Source organism: Aedes albopictus, chromosome 2 (genome assembly GCF_035046485.1).
Source record: "Aedes albopictus strain Foshan chromosome 2, AalbF5, whole genome shotgun sequence".
NCBI lineage: Eukaryota > Metazoa > Arthropoda > Insecta > Diptera > Culicidae > Aedes > Aedes albopictus.
In genome coordinates, this window is record NC_085137.1 from 501,291,639 (window position 1) to 501,310,884 (window position 19,246).

At 45.2% G+C, this 19,246-nt stretch overlaps 1 protein-coding gene across 3 annotated transcripts in view; it reads right to left on the bottom strand.

The window, feature by feature from the left end:
• The window catches only part of LOC109409553 (novel acetylcholine receptor chaperone), a 59,609-nt gene extending 41,550 nt beyond the window's left edge, over positions 1-18,059 (bottom strand). Inside the window, exons 1-2 of one of the 3 annotated variants that reach the window (XM_019682993.4) lie at positions 17,705-18,059; positions 16,899-17,440 (exon numbers count right to left, since the gene is read on the bottom strand). In XM_019682993.4, coding sequence (XP_019538538.1) covers positions 16,899-17,066 — 168 coding nt within the window. In that variant the 5' untranslated portion in view covers positions 17,067-17,440; positions 17,705-18,059. Of the gene's footprint in view, positions 1-16,898 lie in introns of all 3 variants that reach the window. The other 2 variants (XM_019683002.4, XM_062854416.1) reach the window with 2 other exon arrangements.
• Positions 18,060-19,246: the final 1,187 nt, after the last annotated feature.

A 19,246-nucleotide genomic window follows, 5' to 3' on the forward strand; every position in this document is an offset into this window, starting at 1 on the left:
GTCGTTGGCTCACATGTAGGTACAACGGTTTTCATCGGTGCATGTTATGGGATTTATTTTTGTACGAAAATGCTCTCAATTTTGCACGTCCATTAGCCCTGTTGAGTTGTCCGTCCACTCACCATCCTCCCCCTACAAAATATTGTTCATCCTTTCCGACGACTTGCATAATTTATTCAAATCACAGCTCTTGCTGTTGATGATCGCGGTTTGACGAGCACGCAGATCATTGCTCTAACAAGTTTGTATTGTCTCCCTTGCCTTGTGAATGAGTGGCTAACGATTTGGGGTTTCCTTGTTGAACGAAGATGACTGACCTTGCTAGGCAGAATACAAGAGAAGTAGTACAACGAAATAGTTGTAGAATTTATAATTGAACTAGACTAGGTTAACCACCGATCTCAAATTGGGAAAGAAGAAGAATCGATGTTTTATTTCGTATTCCGTTTATTGTTTTTTTGTAGACATATTTATGATGGTCTTTTTTCTTGAACTTTGTTGTGTATACACCTACATATTCGCACAAGCAGTAATTCTAGTTTTGGCTGGTTGAAACTCGTGTGAGAATGAGGAACAACTCAAACAGAATGAGAAAACATTTCACAGTCTCAGACAAGATGTTTGTGCTGAATTCAATACAGTCGGCTCTCTGTAAGAATGAGACGCTGCCCTCACCTACGCCAACAAACTGATTTAGTTCATTTTTGGTGTGTGACAAGCCTATAGTAGACCCTAACCCACGGATGCCATTTCCTACGGACTAAAGATTTTACGAGGTTTCATTTTGAATGAAGTGCATGCTTTAGAGACCTGATTTTTTTAAATACAACGCGTCTCAGGAAGTATGGGCACGACTCTCAATATTGGAATATTTTCTCACCGTCTTGAGGAAGGGAAATAATCTTCAAGCTTTCCGAGGGAAGCAAACATTGTTCAGTATTTCTGGCGGAAAAATGTCGAGATTTATTTTCTGCTATAGAACAACATGTTGACTGAGGTTTTGTTGTTCGAGTGGAACTGTTTTGAATCAGATTCATATCTGTTGGGAACACTGGCAACTCTGACCCAGAACCTACCACAGGGCTCACCGTTGACAGGCGACTGTCATCCGGATCGACGTCACATGTGTCATGACTACGCTTTTGTAATTAGAATGAGATTGTCATTATATCATTGTATTGTTCCCATTCTCGACAATGAAGAACATGTTTTAAAGTTTCCCGCGAAATATATTATTTTATTAAATCGTAACGTATTTATATGCTTAATTTATTTAAGTGTGGAGCGGACCTGGTGTGATGGTTAGAACACTTGACTATCACGCCGAGGACCTAGGATCGAATCCCACTCCCGACAAACTCACAAAATGTGAGTTCTTCCTTCGGAAGGGAAGTAAAGCGTAGGTCCCGAGATGAACTAGCCTAGGGCTAAAAATCTCGTTAATACAGATAAAAAAAAATATTTAAGTCTATTCACCGCCTCGTCACGTTACGACAGTGGCGACGAGAACGCGAGTTATTCGTATGTTTCGCGAGTGTTTCGCCGGGAAATTCGCGTAGAAAAAGCGCGATCGAATTTTAACCACGACGCCGCCGCCGAACAAAAGAAAGCGCACTTTCAGTACAATGGTCGGGCAGCAGCATGTGGATCCGAGCCAGGGAAACGTTCCACCTGGTCGGAATCAGCACCCGAACGGACATCCACAGTTCCTCCAGCAGCAGCAGCTGCCTCCTCAAGCTCCGCAAGGGCACAATCCGGGAAACAGTCCACCCGGTCAGCATACGCAGTATCGCCAGCAGCCGATTTACCCTCCAGGGATGTCGGCAGACAATGTCATCGTGCAAATCTTGCAACAACTGCAGCAGCAGCAGGCAGTCACGAACCAGCTTCTTCAACAACAGCGCGAATCCGCCCAGCAACAACAGGGGTTTCTGCAGCAGCAGGAAGCGCTTTTCCGGAATGCCATGGCTTCTATCAATGTCAGCGTTCCGCCAAATCCAGAAGCGATTCTGGACTCTTTAGCTGGTAACATCAAAGAGTTCCAGTTTCATCCTGAGAACCACTGCACCTTTGCTGCTTGGTTTGCGCGCTACGAAGATCTTTTCGCCAAGGATGCGCAGAGGCTCGATGACGATGCGAAGGTAAGGCTACTTTTGTGTCGCCTGGGAACCAACGAGCACTATAGGTATGTGAGCTACATACTTCCCAGTACGCCGAAGGACTTCACATTCGACGTCACAGTTCAGAAGCTCACAGCGCTGTTCGGGACCACGGAATTAACGGTGAAGAAACGCTACAGCACGCTCACCATCACTAAAGTCCCGACTGAAGATTATGTCACTTTTGCGTGTCGGGTGAACAAAATGTGCGTAGAATTCGAGCTGACGAAGATGTCCGAGCAACAATTTAAGTGTTTGATGTTCGTTTGCGGATTGAAGGGAGAGTGCGACGCCGATGTACGAACCAGGTTGTTGGCGAAGATCGAGAGCAACGATGACGTCACCCTGGAAGCGATGATCGAGGAATGTCAGCGGCTCATTAATTTGAAGAACGACACAGCGATGATCGAAGGCCCATCGGGACAGGTACAAGCAATCCAAAGAGGTCCACAGCATCAGAGTAAGTTCCGGAAGCGGTCAAACGAAAGGCGTAATGCTCCACGAGCGCCAGATGAGCAGAAGAAGGTACCAGCCACTCCGTGCTGGAATTGCGGTGCGATGCATTTCTCAAACCACTGCAGTTTCCGGAATCACCGATGCACCGAATGCAGGCAGTTTGGCCATAAAGAGGGTTACTGCTCAAGTGCCAACGATCGTCCAAGCCAAGGAAGCAGCGTAGCGGAAAGTTCTCCACCAAGACCATCGCACTTACCGTCGGTAACGTACAGAGCAAGCGGCGATTTGTGCAGGTGGAAATCAACGGCGTACCTGTGCGTCTTCAGCTGGATACGGCGTCGGACATAACCATTGTGTTCGAGCAGGTCTGGAAGCAACTAGGCCAACCAACTGTGGTTCCAGCAACACAGATCGCCAAATCAGCATCGGGTGAACAACTCGACTTGGAGCACGAATTCGCATGTGAGGTGTCTTTCAACGGGTTGGCCCAGCAGGGCCGCATTTTCGTCTCCAAGCGCTCGCTCAACTTACTGGGCATCGACTTCATTGATAAGTTCAACCTTTGGTCACTACCGATGGACAACTTTTGCAATCAGGTAAGCGGTGTGCCTGTTGATGCCAGTTCTTTGCAGAAAGCGTACCCCAAGCTGTTCAGCAACACGCTGGGCCTGTGCAACAAGGCCAAAATCAAGCTAGCTCTCAAGGAATCCTGCCGACCGATCTACCGCCCTCGCAGACCGGTTTCATACGCCATGCTACCAACAGTGGATCAAGAGCTCGACCGTCTGGAACGGTTGAACATCATTTCACCAGTGGACTATTCCGAATGGGCAGCGCCAATCGTGGAGATTACTCCACTGGACTGAACGAGCGACTCCAACCTCATCAATACCCGCTCCCCCTGCCACAGGACATCTTTTCCAAGTTGGCGGGTTGCACGGTGTTCAGTACGATCGATCTGTCGGACGCGTTCCTTCAAATGGAGGTCGATGAAAGTTCCCGTAGCATGCTCACGATTAATACACACCGTGGCCTGTATCAGTATAATCGATTGCCTCCCGGTGTAAAAGCTGCTCCAGGTGCATTCCAGCAAATGATAGACACCATGCTGGCCGGACTACCGGGTACATCTGGCTACTTGGACGATGTCATCGTCGGTGGCAAGAACGCCAAGGAGCACCAACGCAATCTTCACGCAGTTTTGCAGCGGATCCAAGAGTACGGATTCACCATACGTCCTGAAAAGTGCTCTTTGCGAAACATCAGCTCGGGTACTTGGGTCTTCTGCTGGATGGCCATGGAATCCGCCCGGATCCTGTCAAGATCGCAGCAATCAAGAACATGCCACCACCGAAGGACATTAGCGGAGTTCGCTCTTTTCTAGGCGCTATAAATTATTATGGGAAATTCGTTCCAAATATGAGAACTCTTCGCTATCCGTTGGACGAGTTACTCAAATGCAGCTCATCGTTCAACTGGACCCCAGAATGCCAGCAGGCATTCGACAAATTCAAGGAAATACTGTCCTCCGATCTCCTGCTCACCCATTATGACCCAAAGCAGGAAATAATAGTGTCTGCCGACGCGTCATCAGTTGGAGTTGGGGCAACTATAAGCCATAAGTTCCCTGACGGCAAAGTCAAAGTCATCCAGCACGCTTCCCGGGCACTGACTGCGGCGGAAACAGGATACTCCCAGCCGGATCGTGAGGGTCTAGCGATAATATATGCAGTAACAAAATTCCATAAGTTCATCTTTGGAAGAAGATTCCGGCTTCAAACAGACCATGCGCCGCTACTACGGATTTTCGGGTCCAAGAAGGGCATCCCGGTTTACACGGCCAACCGGCTCCAGCGCTGGGCCCTAACACTACTCAACTACGACTTCTCCATGGAATACGTCTCGACTGACAAGTTCGGGAATGCTGATGTGTTGTCCAGGCTCATCAACCAGCATGCCAAACCAGACGAGGATTTCGTCGTGGCCTGCACCACCCTGGAGGACGATTTGAGGTCAGTAGCGGTCAATAGCGTAAATTGTTTGCCTCTCAGTTTCAGCATGGTCCAGCAAGCAACCAAAACCGATCCAGTTCTTCGCAAAGTGTATCGTTTCGTCCGAGATGGTTGGCCCACATCGAAGCTCGATCTACGGGACAACGAACTACGGCAATTCCACGACCGCCAAGAAGGGCTGTCGATCGTCCAAGAGTGCATTCTGTTCGGGGACAGACTGGTGATCCCCGCAGTTTACCGGAAGAGGTGCTTGAATCAACTCCACAAGGTCCATCCGGGCGTGCAGCGGATGAAAGCCATTGCACGCAGCTATGACACATTCCACGCGTTACGTTTTGTGCGAGAATCAAACTTTTGCTTCCAAAAATTGATATGTTATCATATATATACCAACCAGCATATCAAGCGATCAGATTTGGATAGAAGATTCAGTTTATGCTTTCTAATTGGGAATTGGACCTTTGTTCTTCGAAAGAAAACAAGAAATACAGCGTAACGGGACACCATCGCAAAAAATAACGAATTTTGACCGAACGCCAAGAAATTTGCTGCTTTCTAGAAGCAGTTTTCAAAGTTTCAGGTTCAATTAGAAGAATATAGGTAATTATCTTCATGTTGGTGCAAAAAGAATCAAAATCGACAGCAGGAGCCCGGAAATATCGTTCAATGAAGTTCAAAAACCGCGGTGTAGAAGTGCGTGGAATGTGTCCTATGTGTATTGGCCAGGATTGGATGAGGAAATATCCAGCTTCGTTAAGGCTTGCCAGCACTGTGCATCTGCAGCACGGTCTCCTCCAAAAGCTAGACCGGAACCGTGGCCAACTACAACCGCTCCATGGCAGCGTGTTCATGCTGACTATGCGGGCCCATTGGACGGAGAGTTCTACCTCATCGTCGTTGATGCTTATAGCAAATGGCCAGAAATTTTTCCGACCCGCCAAATTACGACGAAAGCCACCATCAACCTGCTTCGCTCGCTCTTCGCCAACAAAGGGATGCCGGAACTCCTCGTTACAGACAACGGCACCCAGTTCAAGAGCGCGGAGTTCAGCCAGTTTTGCAGCGAAAACGGTGTACGACACGTCACCACGGCACCGTTTCACCCACAATCAAACGGCCAAGCCGAACGGTTTGTCGACACTTTCAAGCGAGCGGTTCGGAAAATCCAGGAAGGAGAAGGCACAATCAAGGAAGCACTCTACCATTTCCTGATGACCTACCGCACTACACCCAATCCGAACGTGCCAGACAAGAAATCACCTGCAGAAGCAATGTACAATCGACCACTGCGAACAACCATGGATCTTCTTCGAGCACCGCCCGAACAGGTAGCAGATCAAGCCAACTCGAGTCAAACCAGAACGTTCGCACCTAAGGATTTCGTGAACGCCAAAGTCTATTCACGCAACAAATAAACTTGGACGCCGGGCCGTGGTCGAGAAAGTGGGCAAGGTGATGTACAACATCTGGTTGAATGACAGGAGGATGATTCGGTCCCACATAAACCAGCTTAGGGCCAGGACCGGGACAAATTCAACCATAGCGAAGTCACCATCGTCAAAGCAACAGCTGCCAATCAACATTCTATTGAATGAATGGAAACTGTCCACCGCTGCAACGCCTGTAGCGTGGGCGTCCACATCAACACCGCTGGGAAATGTCGAACCGATGTCGCCAACGTCGATAGTGGGTCAGCCTGTGGCCTCCCCAGCATCCAGTAGTTCAAGCTCAACTTCAACTTCGTCTTCATCAGCGGATTTCCGATCTGCTAACGACTCGTCTCCTGCGGTCAGGCTACCTAGGCGCTCTTCTCGCAACCGAAGACCGCCTCAATGGTTCCAGGCGTACCGCAGATACTAAGGAGGGGGAGTTGGGAACACTGGCAACTCTGACCCAGAACCTACCACAGGGCTCACCGTTGACAGGCGACTGTCATCCGGATCGACGTCACATGTGTCATGACTACGCTTTTGTAATTAGAATGAGATTGTCATTATATCATTGTATTGTTCCCATTCTCGACAATGAAGAACATGTTTTAAAGTTTCCCGCGAAATATATTATTTTATTAAACCGTAACGTATTTATATGCTTAATTTATTTAAGTCTATTCACCGCCTCGTCACGTTACGACAATATCCTTACAGCTTTGACTGTTCTACTGTGTATTCACACTGTCTAGGTCATGCCATCAAACTATTCTTACATCAGTCACGGGTCGTTATGTGTGCTAAATGATACATCCATTAAATCTCTTCAGTGTCAACGGGACACCCACACGCTGTAAAATATTTGCTGAAGTGTTTTGCTTTTCTCGTTATTCAAGATGTACCGAAGGGCTATATGATCACTTCAAAAATTAAAATTTGAGGAGATCTCTGATTCTTTTTTCTTTGTTAGCCATGGGCGGAAAATCTGCTCAACAGACACCTGAACAGGAAAGTCCAGGTAGTTTGGGGTCCGGATTGTACAACAAAAGTAAAAGCGAGGACTGCTCTCTCCTCGACCCACTAAACACATTTCCATGGTCACCAAACCCTACGTCTCTCCGGATCCATCAAGAAGGCATTCAGGCATTCAGAGGCATTCAGAGTGGGGTTAGTGCACATCGTACCCTCAAGGTTAGCTGCGTAGCCTAGCAGCAACGAATATCGATGGCTCGCTCTGGAGAGTCCATCACGGTAACATGCTGGCGCTTAGCCAGTTTCCCGAGTGGTCCTCGCCATTCCCTTTGTCCTCGGAAGGCGGGCAGGGTCAACCCCGCCCGCGCCCAACTGCTTTGCAGACATCAAAAACTGATGCCCACGTGCAACCCGATCTGACCTGCTGAAGGCAAGGGTATCACTACCCTTCAGGCCCTATCAGCTACACCAGAAGGTTGCTGACAGCAGGGTCTCCACCTACCCCGACCCTTGCCGGGGACCCCTTTCCAACCGCGGGCTCGGATCCAACCCAGTAGACCGACGCCACGACAGCACCGCTACCGGGACTTCCTCTCCGCGGCCACTTAATCGCTGTAAGGGTCGATCTCGACCGCAGGGCACCGGTATGACCCACGAAGCCGACTCCGAACCCCTGGACCACCTCTTGTACTGCATCTGGACTAGCCACTCTCCGAGTCCACGCGCCACCTCCTCTGTAGCTCCCAGACGATATGGGTGATAGCCGTTGAAACGGCGTTCCAGCCAAACTCATCCCTACACATCCTCTGGACCAAGTTGTCCGGGTTTGTGTCCTCCCCGCATGTGGCAAGCATGCGGTCACGCATTGTGCGAAAACGCGGGCACACGAACAAAACGTGTTCCGCCGTTTCCTCTAAACCATTGCACACTGGGCATTCGGGAGAATCCGCATGCCCGAAACGGTGTAGATACTGTCGGAAGCATCCATGACCTGTAAGGACCTGAGTTAGGTGGAATGCAACTTCCCCATGGCGCCTATTAATCCAACTATCTACCCTCGGTATCAACCTATGGGTCCACCTTCCTTTTGTGGAACTGTCCTAAGCGCGCTGCCATTTGACCATAGAGGCCATCCTGGCAGTCCTGCGTATGCCTCTTGTTCCGCGCATTCCGAAGCGCTCCATGTCCTCACTGATAAGAATGCTGATAGGCACCATGTAACCGTGTGTTACATAATTAGAAGATTTTTAATATGTGCTATTTTTGTTTGGATACTGTCACGTCTCTTAGGTTATTAGTTGTTGGGTTAGTAGGGTTAATTAAATTAAATAGAAATAAAATTGTATGTTTGTTAGTAGGGTTAGTTATTTTCAATTTCAAATGATGTAAAACATTACAACGGTACAGAGTGGGTACAAGGAGCAGACATGTTGGGATAATAGTGGGTACAACATGATAAGGCGGGCGTAGATCCTATACAAAAGGGGTGGTGGAACAATAATTGTCTCCATATAGAAGGGATTGTAAGGATTAAGGCGCAAAATCAATCCGCCATCCCTCACTGTAATTCTGGCGTTCGTGTGCTTCGGATCATTTAGAAGGAAATTAAAAAGTGTCCCAGTAGTTATTGTAGTGAGTGGCAAAACCAGTTGGGAGAACACTAAAAGTTAATTCAGGTATGCTTCCCTAATACAGTGGCCTTAAAACTAACTAAAATCTACCATAAAGCTAGTGACTAGTTGTGTGTAGTACGGTTTTTTAAAACTACCTCCCAATTGCCCTCACAGGACCTTTTGTGGTACCTTAAGGTACACCACCGCCATTTTGTACGCCAACCTTTGGGGTTGGTGAAGCACACGACTCGGCCTAGTGGTCCCTTGCTGGCCACTACGCCTAACCGCAAACGAGTAAACCCGCTCTGGTCTTGCGAGGCCATAATAGTTAAGGAGTGATTCCTCGGGACCCATAAGGGTGCCCTAACCGTAAAAGAGGACCCCTCTCGGCAGAGTCTCTCCGGCCTTGTCCTGGGCTCTGTCGATGTCCGTCAAGGAGGGAAGACGCCAGCGAGACACGTAGATCGCACCATTCAGTCAAGCCGATCTACTACAGATCCAACAGCCATTTTCCGACCACCATTCCACCACCCCAAACCGTAAATCCGCCGGCGGACAGGCCATCCAGCCCGCAGCAGCATCGGCGAGCGCTCGTCCACCGTCCAAGACACCAGGCAGAGCAGCACCAACAGTAGCAGTACCGGTACGTCCCCAATATTCAATAAATAGCCCACTCTATACCCATAAATATCATTGATCTCTTAATAAATTACACCCACACCATACAATCAATAGTCAACAATAAATACCTTTAGTTTTCATTCAAATTTACATACTTTTCCCATAACCCAAGCAAGGTGACAGTATCTGCACGCTGGTCGCGGAGCCCCTCCGATTGCCCAGTAGTAAGCCGACCTTGAGACACAGCTCTAAGGGTCACTTGCTGCTGTAGTATTACCGCGAGTTTTGTCCGGGTAACAACCATACCAGTAATGACGCAGAGAGCGTCGTTGTGACACAGTACGGTACGCGCTCGCAACCCACGCCGGGCCGCCATACCTTAATATGGACGTAGCAACACTAGCCAGAAGCTTGCGCTTATTGGTGTACACCGCAGAGCTATTGGACATCATCCGGGACAGTGCCGCAATAGCTGTGGAAGCTCTTTTACAGGCATAATCGACGTGGCTACCGAAGGTAAGCTTATCGTCGATCATCACGCCCAAGTGCTTGACAGAGCGCTTTGACAGGATAGTGCACTCTCCTACACTGATCTCCGTCTGCTGCTCCGACTTCCGGTTGTTAACAACCGTCACCTCTGTCTTGTGGTGAGCCAGCTCCCGTTTCCTGGATCGCATCCACGCCTCCACAACCTTGATCGAGTGGTCGGTAGTCAACTTCACCTCCTCGATCGTTTCACCGTAGACTTCGAGCGTAATGTCGTCGGCAAATCTGACAATCTCCACTCCCATTGGGTACTCTAACCTCAACACTTCGTCGTACATGACATTCCATAACACCGGACCCAGGATGGAACCTTGCGGGACTCCTGAGGTTATGTGAAAGCACTTCCGACCCACCTCCGTGTCGTAGACTAGTACACGATTCTGAAAGTAACTTCCGAGAATCTTGTACAGGTACTCCGGTATCCCCAGAAGCAAGAGCGCATCGGCAATAGCAGACCAGCTGGCGCTATTAAACGCATTCCTTACATCCAGAGTCACTACCGCGCAAAAGCGAATTCCCCTCCTCTTAGGCTCGAGTGCTTTTTCGGCGGTTTTTGTAACCGACAAGATAGCGTCTACGGTGGACTTCCCCTTCCGGAAGCCGTACTACTTGCTCGAAAGACCATTTTCGCCCTCGGTGAACCTCAACATTCTATTGAGGATGATCTTTTCGAGCACCTTCCCCGCCGTGTCAGTCAAGCATACTGGTCTATATGCCGACGGGTCTCCGGGTGGTTTCCCCGCTTTTGGCAATAGTACCAGGCTCTGCCTCTTCCAAGCTTCTGGGAAAACTCCCTCGTCCAGGCATTTCTGCATAGCAGACCTGAACATCTCGGGAGCCTCTGCAATAGCTACTTTTAAGGCCAGGTTCGGAACTCCGTCCGGACCTGGGCCTTACCTACGCTAAGGGACTTTGCTATCCCCGCAAGTTTCACATCGGTGACCCTCTCCTCATCACCAGCTCCAGTCTCCGGCTGTACTACGAAAGGAGGCCAAGGACTAGGATCATGACGCGGAAAAAGTCCTCCAATGATCCCCTCCAACATCTCAGGAGATTGCTCTGTAGGAGCCATCACACCTCTCGTCTTGGCCATAACGATCCTGTAGGCGTCACCCCACGGGTTCGTATTGGCACTCTGACAGAGACCCTCAAAGCAGGCCTTTTTGCTTGCTGGAGACAAACAGCCATGGACCGAGTGGAATGGAGACGGCTACTATGTACAGCAAAGGCCACCCCGGCCTTAGCCTTATCGGTAAGGTAAGTAAGGGGTTCGTTAGGCCCCGTTAGGGACTGTAACCCCTGCTGCCGTGTGTTCTTTTTTTATCAATATTAACGAGATTTTTAGCCCTAGGCTAGTTTTTCTCAGGACCCACGCTTCACTTCCCTTCCGAAAGAAGTACTCACAATTTGCAAGTTTGTCTGGAGTGGGATTCGATCCCAGGTCCTCGACGTGACAATCACGTGCTTTAACCACCACACAATGTCCGCTCCGCTGTGTGAGTTTTGGATGGCGAGATACATATGTACGTGCTTTCGGTATTGCCAAGGTAGCCATTGTTGCGTCCATTTTTGGGTCCACTCGTATGCGTCCTTAAGACCATGCAATATAGGCACATTCGAATGACCCCCGACTGTAGAGGCGCTTGGTAAGATAAGGTAAAAATCGAAAGTTTACATCAAACATTTATTTTTTTGTCTTCAAAATTAACTCTTATTTTGCGCTGAATGTTGCAATTTTCCATTGCCAACGGCTTCTATTATCATCAACATCATTCTCGATGCCCACGCCGACAGATACCGGGTTGGCCAGCTAACAAAAAATCCGGAAGAGTGCCCGCCGGAGGCATAGCAAGAACCTCCAATTAATCGTTTTCTATTTTTTTGTTATTTTACAGCTGACATCTAGTGCAGTTTCTTGCACTGTAGGTCAAGATGGAGATAAATGGATATTCGAGAATATGTCAATGTCACACCATTTAACAATACCGCTTGATAACGCGTTGATGAGCGTGAGATAAAATTAGACATGAAATTCAAAATAACAAGTCGTCGAGAGCCGCCGCCGGGCTCCGTCGGAACGGATACGCGAGTCTGCCAGCGTGGAACTCTTCAAAGGTAGGTTCAATCTGTCTCCGTCGTCTCCGTGAGTAATCTTAAGATTGCGCAATGTTGCACTTTTCACGCGCTGAATACTACGCTTGACAACATTGTTATATGTAGAGTGAGACTTTCAGCTGATCCCCCTAGTGCGCTCGTTCACATGCGGTTTTCTGTTTGTTCCAATCCGGTGATGCTAGTGGGTCAACACATTTTCGGTGGATTTGCGCAAAATGACAATATTACGTCAGCATGGTTTTTTGCAAAAATGGGAAAGAACATCAGCTGACGGGTTGAACATACAGAAAATACATAGAGCAGCTAAATAATCTGTTAAAAATCGGTTACAAAGGAAAACGATAAACGAACAATTTCTTCTTGATTCGTCGGAGCAATATGTATACAATGACTTCGAGATAGATTTGTGTGGATTAAGTATTTATATAACTTGTATGTATCTCCTGTAGTTTCAGTAACTCATAAAATACTAGTTAACCATGACAGTTTTGAGACAATTTCAATTTATTTCAAAAAATCGAATTCAAAACACGCTCGAATCGATAATCTATTTATGTTAACGGTATGATACATTCACCACAGACAAGCAGACGTCACACAAGCGTAACTCCATCAACCATGCCTTTTAACGGTTGGTTCGAATTTATTTAGTTAAAAGTCTCACATTCAGAGGCACGCGCATTGTTTTCCTTGCGATTTGATGTTTAACTCTAGCGCATTCTGTAGGCGTTGTTGCACAAAACCATACTCGTGCAACATTGTCATCAGGTGGTGGTAGTGTACACTGTACACAGAGCGCTGAATTTTCAAAAAAAAAAGTTATAGTTGTTACGTCGGTTTGCATGTGCTTTTACGTTCATTAATGTACGAAACAGGATGTGTGTTCGAAGAAATATTAAAATTTAAAACGACAAACGTAAATCAATTACACGTTTTTCAATTAAAATGATTTAGGATTTATCTGCCATATGGCGTTAGTAAGTGCAATAAATATTGAACGTAAAAAATCATCTATGCTAAAGTTGATAAGGCCACAATGTCCATTCGATAATGTACAGCATGATTCTAATTTCATCCATCCACCAGGGGGCGCTAGTGAGTATTAGATACTTTGCACATATATCTCTCGCGATTCAATCTACACAGAAGACAAAGTTGTTCAAAATAGCAAGGGCTCTGTGATCTAGGTTGCGCTGTATTGCTCAGGATGTTTTGAATTTAATCAACGTTAATCGGTACATGTGAAGCAACTAGTAGATGATGAGCTAAGTATTACTGGATCTAATCAGTAGGCGCTCGATGGTTTTAGTGTGTAATAGAAATTCCAATGTTCTGTATCTCAAGATTCAGATCACATAGAAAAAATAAGACAAAAATATTCCAGGTTACCAAGAGCTATCAGATGATCAACTGGATGATCTGACCCTGCAGGCCCCTGGTAAAAAAATCCAAGATGGCGGCCAAAATCAATATGGTCGACCCAACTTTTTATTATTGTAAATAGTAGCTATATCTTTCCTCTTTTTTAATAACAATTCGTTTTGAGGTGGGTTTTGGATAAACTTTCGAATTATAACGGTTTAAATGAGCCACCATTTGACCAAAATCGAGGGGTCTGCAAACATGGTTGTGGCTCTAACTAACGGAGGGTCCATCAATTTGAGTAACCAAATACATTTTCCTTACTTTTTAGCGAGCCACCTTAAACATTTTTGAAGACAAGGAGTAAATAGTGGGCCGGTCTCAGCGAGAATTACCCACATCGCAAAGTGGGAAAATTAGGTCAAAGAGTTCTGTAACTTTTTAAAACCACGAATGCGGTTTACAAAGTCATACTTTTCTAATGCAAACATGTGCGGGGAAACGAATAAAAGTGGTTTCATTGGCTGCACGTATCTAATCTAATCTAATCTAATCTAACACATACGCAGCCAGTACAAGAAAGCATCCTGGAAAATAATCGGGTTAGATTACGCCCGATTATTTTTCTTGTCAATATTGATGCTTGCAGCATATCGAAGATATGTCACAAGCGTTAAAGCGGCCAGGCCTACTGCGTAGCGTTTACCGCAAAGATGATTCTTTGAAATGATTCGATTTCAATTTATTTCAGCTTAGAATCGAATCACTTCTTGAATCTACAGGGGAGGAAGGATGCGTGGACATACCGTACCAAACGCTCCATGGTGTAAGATATGATATTGTTATGAAAATACATATTATAAATGAAAAAAAGAAGCATGAAACATTCTCACCGAATTTCAATAATCCATCCGTAGATCTGTTTGAGAAGTGATTTTTTCGGACGTCCAAGGGCCTAATGTTGTTAACTGGATCCATTAGCTTGACACCTTCACGTCCCTCAGTCACCTCACGATATCGAATAACAAATACGCATTATTTGATCAAAATTCTCCCTGCTTTCGATGCTTGATCTTACACAGAGCGGAACCGCGAGATAAAAACTCCAAGAGTCTTCCAAATGATCTAGATTCGAACCATGGTGAAGCGACCGAAACTTGCACACTCTTCGTATGTAACTCGCAGAGATATCGGAATGATGCGGGAAACAGCAGGAGTTTTTCCTTCAATTCCACTGGCAAACAAGCCGCGGCTGTAAACTAAATGCAGTAAACGCACTTTTCGCACTTCTTTGTCGCGGATGTTTTCACGTTTGGACCATTGAATCACTACAAGGCACCTTTTATGACTACCGGACACACGGTGGCACGATACTTTCAGCACTTTCAGCGGATTTCGTTACCAAGATAACATTGCCACCCTGGCTTCCACTCCGTAGAAACGTATCCGCGGACATATCATCGGCCGAATTTTCACATTCCCATATTAGCTCAAATAATCGTAAATCGAAAAACTCACGGAAACGAAAAAAAATGACAGCGGAAAATTTTCACACCCGCACGCGTTCGCGGACTGCTGCGATCTCCGTGGTTTCATTGGCTGCACGTATCGTTAACATACTCATTTATGTATTTTCAGAAGCGGTAATGAACATAAAATACTCGATCAATGAAGTTCATATACACTGTCGATATAAATGAAACTGTTAAACTTGACCGCTTGAATGATAATCATGCCCGTTTTACCATATTCCCCCAGATTATCGCATTTCTGGTAAGATATGCCATTTAATACCCATTGCGGAAATTTATAAAAAAATCAACCAATCTGGTATCTTGGTTATTTTGCCTCAAAAATATCTTTTTTTGAACTAAAGACATTCTGGAGAGCTATTGGTAGCCAATCCAATAATGATAGAGACTTGGAGCACCAGAGAATACGAGATTCGATTTTCGAATCGTATTAACACATCGGATGTGATCTGATTTATGGTCAACTAATAACTAAAATTTATTTACAACAGTAACACTAGTTTACAAAATAAAACGAAAGTCGTGAACTTCTGTCAACGACCAAAATTTTTGAAGCATAATTTAGCGTTGATTTCGAAACCGTGCTTCAAAAAATTTAAAGTAGAACAGTTTTTGAGTTTTATCTCAATATCGAGTTTCACAACTTTTTTAAATATGGAATTTAATAAAATTCAAATATCTTGCGTTTTGTTCAACCAATTTTAAATCTTTTTCCATAAATTAAAAGCTGAATATAATACCATTCGATCATCTGAATGCAGGTTTTGCGTCAGATTGATAAAATTCAAGATATTGGCGAGTTTTGGGAACGATCTCCTTAAATTTGATCAAAATTTCCAAACATATATGAAGAAATGTATTTTTTTTAATAAGAAAAAAACAATTTAAAAATTCTTTCTCAACGTTTTTTTGACATATCATATGTAGGCGAGATACAGTAAAAAATTCAGCTCAATCAGAGCATTGATTACGGAGAATGAAATGTGTGAAGTGAGCGACTTTGCTTAAAAATAGAACAACAATCGATTTCAAATCATCAACCTTGTATGGAAAGTCGAAAAAAATTCCGCTCTACTGTAATTTTTTTCCTTCGCGTTTTCGAACTCAGGGCATGATTCTACACCAAAAACGATCATCAGCTTACCGAGTTCAAAAATGCTGTAAACTAGTGTATCGAACTGTCAAGTTTAAATGAAAATTAATTTTTATTCTTCAATTGGAACAGACCCTAAGCTTGACTGCAAAATATTGTAGTAGGCTGAGATTTGTTTAGTAAGTAAGCTATGCCATAATAAAGAAAACTCAAGTCTTATAAGATACAAGGTGAATATAGAACGAAGCCAAACCTTGAATTTTGAAAAGCACAAATCTGAAGAACCAAGTATCGCACTGAGCTGTAAAGTTGATCGATTGGTCACCAGCAGCGGGTGACCAATCGATCAACTTTTCAGCTCGGTGCGATGTTTGGTTCCTCAGATTTGTGCTTTTGAAAATTCAAGGTGTGGCTTCGTTCTATATTCACCGAAACCACACCTTGGTGAAGATATGACGAAGCCATATCTCGAATTTTAAAGAGCAGAAATCTTAAGAACCGAATGTCATTTTGCGCTGAAAATTTGATCGATTGATCATCACTAGCAGGCAACCAAACGATCAACTTTTCAGCGCAAACCTTCATTCGGATCTTCAAATTTGTGCTCTTGAATATTCGAGGAGTGGCCTCTTCGTATCTTCACCTAAATCAATCTCCTTACAATAGGTACCATACTCTGAAAATATGAATGCTCGCACATTTACAGAAAAAAAGCTTCTTTCAAAAACATTGAAATGACCATAAGCCTAGAGACTATTTGAAGTCGCATTGTACATATATCCGCCTTCGAAGCGACCCGATAGGGTTACTAACATACATAGGTAAGAATGTACTCGATATAAATCTTGTCAACAAAGGTGCACCGACCGGAACCTTGAAGTGCACTGCCACCATTACTGCCTGTGTTTACAAAATTCACGCGCCGATTGTGCCATAGCCACACCCACACCAAGACACCACTTACACACGCTACTCACAATCACTTACCAAATCCCTATGCAGGTCCTTGCTGATGTGTGGCGTAAGTTTCATCAGCCCGATAAAGATGAAGAACAGCCCTAGCAGGATCGACAGGCTTTTAAGCACTATCGAGCCCATACGCTGGGTGTTTGCCGCGCTGGACGCGGCCATGCTAGCGGGCTGCTGGGTCGTCATGGCTGCCTTGGATTGATGACTAGGATGGTGGTGATCACAGCAGTGGGTTTATGTGTTGTTTCCTTGCTTTTGGTGTGAATTTCACTGTCACTTTACTCGGCCGATGATAATGATGAGAGGCAGCAAAAAATCACTCACTTTTTTCTTGCTTTTGTGCTACTGTTGTCGTATGTGTCGTCACGCTATCTGAATTTTTCGTATTTTTAAACTAAGAATCACAGAGAAATTGCTATTGCCCCTCCTTTTTTCACTTTTCAGAGAGCTTTGCTTTTCGTTTCTTCCCTCCGGCGGTGTCACGCATAGAGGAGACAATATTCACACGGCGATGGCCATTCCTTTCCTTCCATCCTTTTTCGCACTGGTCATGACACTTCCTGTGGGGATCGATTTTTTGTCGTTATTTATTTTTAATTTTTCACCCGCCCGGTGGTTCACTGTGACCGACGACCACGACGCTTGCTTGGATACACTTGCACTACATGTAGTAACGAGGAAAATTATCTGCTTTTAAAATTAGACACCCAACTATCAAGTATGCCAAGCCAAGCCAAGCCGAAGTCGCAGTCTACTGAGATTTTCCTCTAAAAAGAACGGGGAAAACTCCTTTTGCGTCCTCTGCTTTTTTTCACCGTCGGCACCTTTGAACTGAATCGATTTTCTCCTGCACTGAACTACACGCGCTAGACACGGGACGAACGGGAGGCGAATTTATCCTGTCTGAGACGCTTCTTTCATGTGTGGAAACCCGAAAGGAAAATGCTTTACGGCGCGTATTCTAGAAGAGAGACGGATTTTCCGTTCTATTCCGTCGTTCTTGGCACAAATACACACTAGCACACACGTAAAATTAGGATGATAGCAGCAGAAGCAGCAGCAGTGGTTGGGATGCTCTTGTTGGCAGCTTTCAACTGTCTGGCTTGAACCGTCGTTGTCGTCGTCCGTCGGCGTGGTCGTGTTTCTCGTTCTGATCTCTACATCACACTGACTGGCCTGCTGAGTAGTGCAGTGGCAGGTCGGTCGGCGGTGGCCGTCGCGATTTTTCCAATTTTCCCTATTCTCTATGCCCACTATGCGATTGTACATGCTTCTCAGCGCAACGATTCAGATGGGTGGTTGATCTGTGGGAGGTGAGTTTTCCACCCTACTGAGAGAGACGCAGTTGATAGAGCGACAGGATTTGAGAGAGCGAAAGCGTTCGATATGAGTCAGTGTTGGGCAATAGGGGATAGTGATGTAGAATGAACTTTAAAGCTGTTTCTATATATGTATTTTAATGCTACATATTCAGTATCATAATTTCAACTTTATGTTACTCGTTTCAGTATGATATTGATATACTTTTCCGTACTGGTTCATTATGCAACTGAAATGAGTTACATAATCAAAAATAGATGCATAATGTTCACTCGGCAAGCCTCGTTGGATAAATGTACGAAAAAATGTACGAAAAAAAATGTATTGAAAAAATCATCTTTTTGCAACTCGTTGATTAAATAACCACAGACAAACAGACGTAACTCTTAGGAGAAATACATCAAATACTTTTGCCCGGTGTCATTTTCATGAGCACACTGCCACCTGTTCGTAGAACCGCGCGCGACACTGTCGGCCATGATGGATTTCGATTTGACGTTTTGCTGACACGCACACTACTACACAAATAACCTGTAATTTTCGTTTGCATCATTCAGCAACGTGTATACTGGCAAACGTCAAAGCGATCGAACACTAGCGCATCTGGTGGAATAATCGCGCAAATCAAATGAAATTTGAATTGATCGTTAAATGCATGTGCCAATCCGTTTTGAAAAATGTTACGTCTGTTTGTCTGTGACATAACTGTTAATTTGCATTTTTTAATCCCTAGATGTATTAAAGAACTTCAAAACACAAACAACCGTTTTTCTAAAAGAGTGTGTAGAGTAAAAAGGTATACAACAATGGTTTTTAGAAATGGACATAGTGATCTTTAAACTGACAAATTAAAGTTAACACAGATGTTACGACAACGCTGGACAGCACGACCGCTCTAACGGGCGGTCAGCGGTCGAGTCGCAAACGTAGTAAAGTTTCTTCGATGGACGAGAGAAAGTGGGAGAGAATTAAAAACAATAACAAAGATAAACAGTGGGATGATAATGTAGGATCAAAATTAGAGTTTCATAGTTTGTTGAAATAGG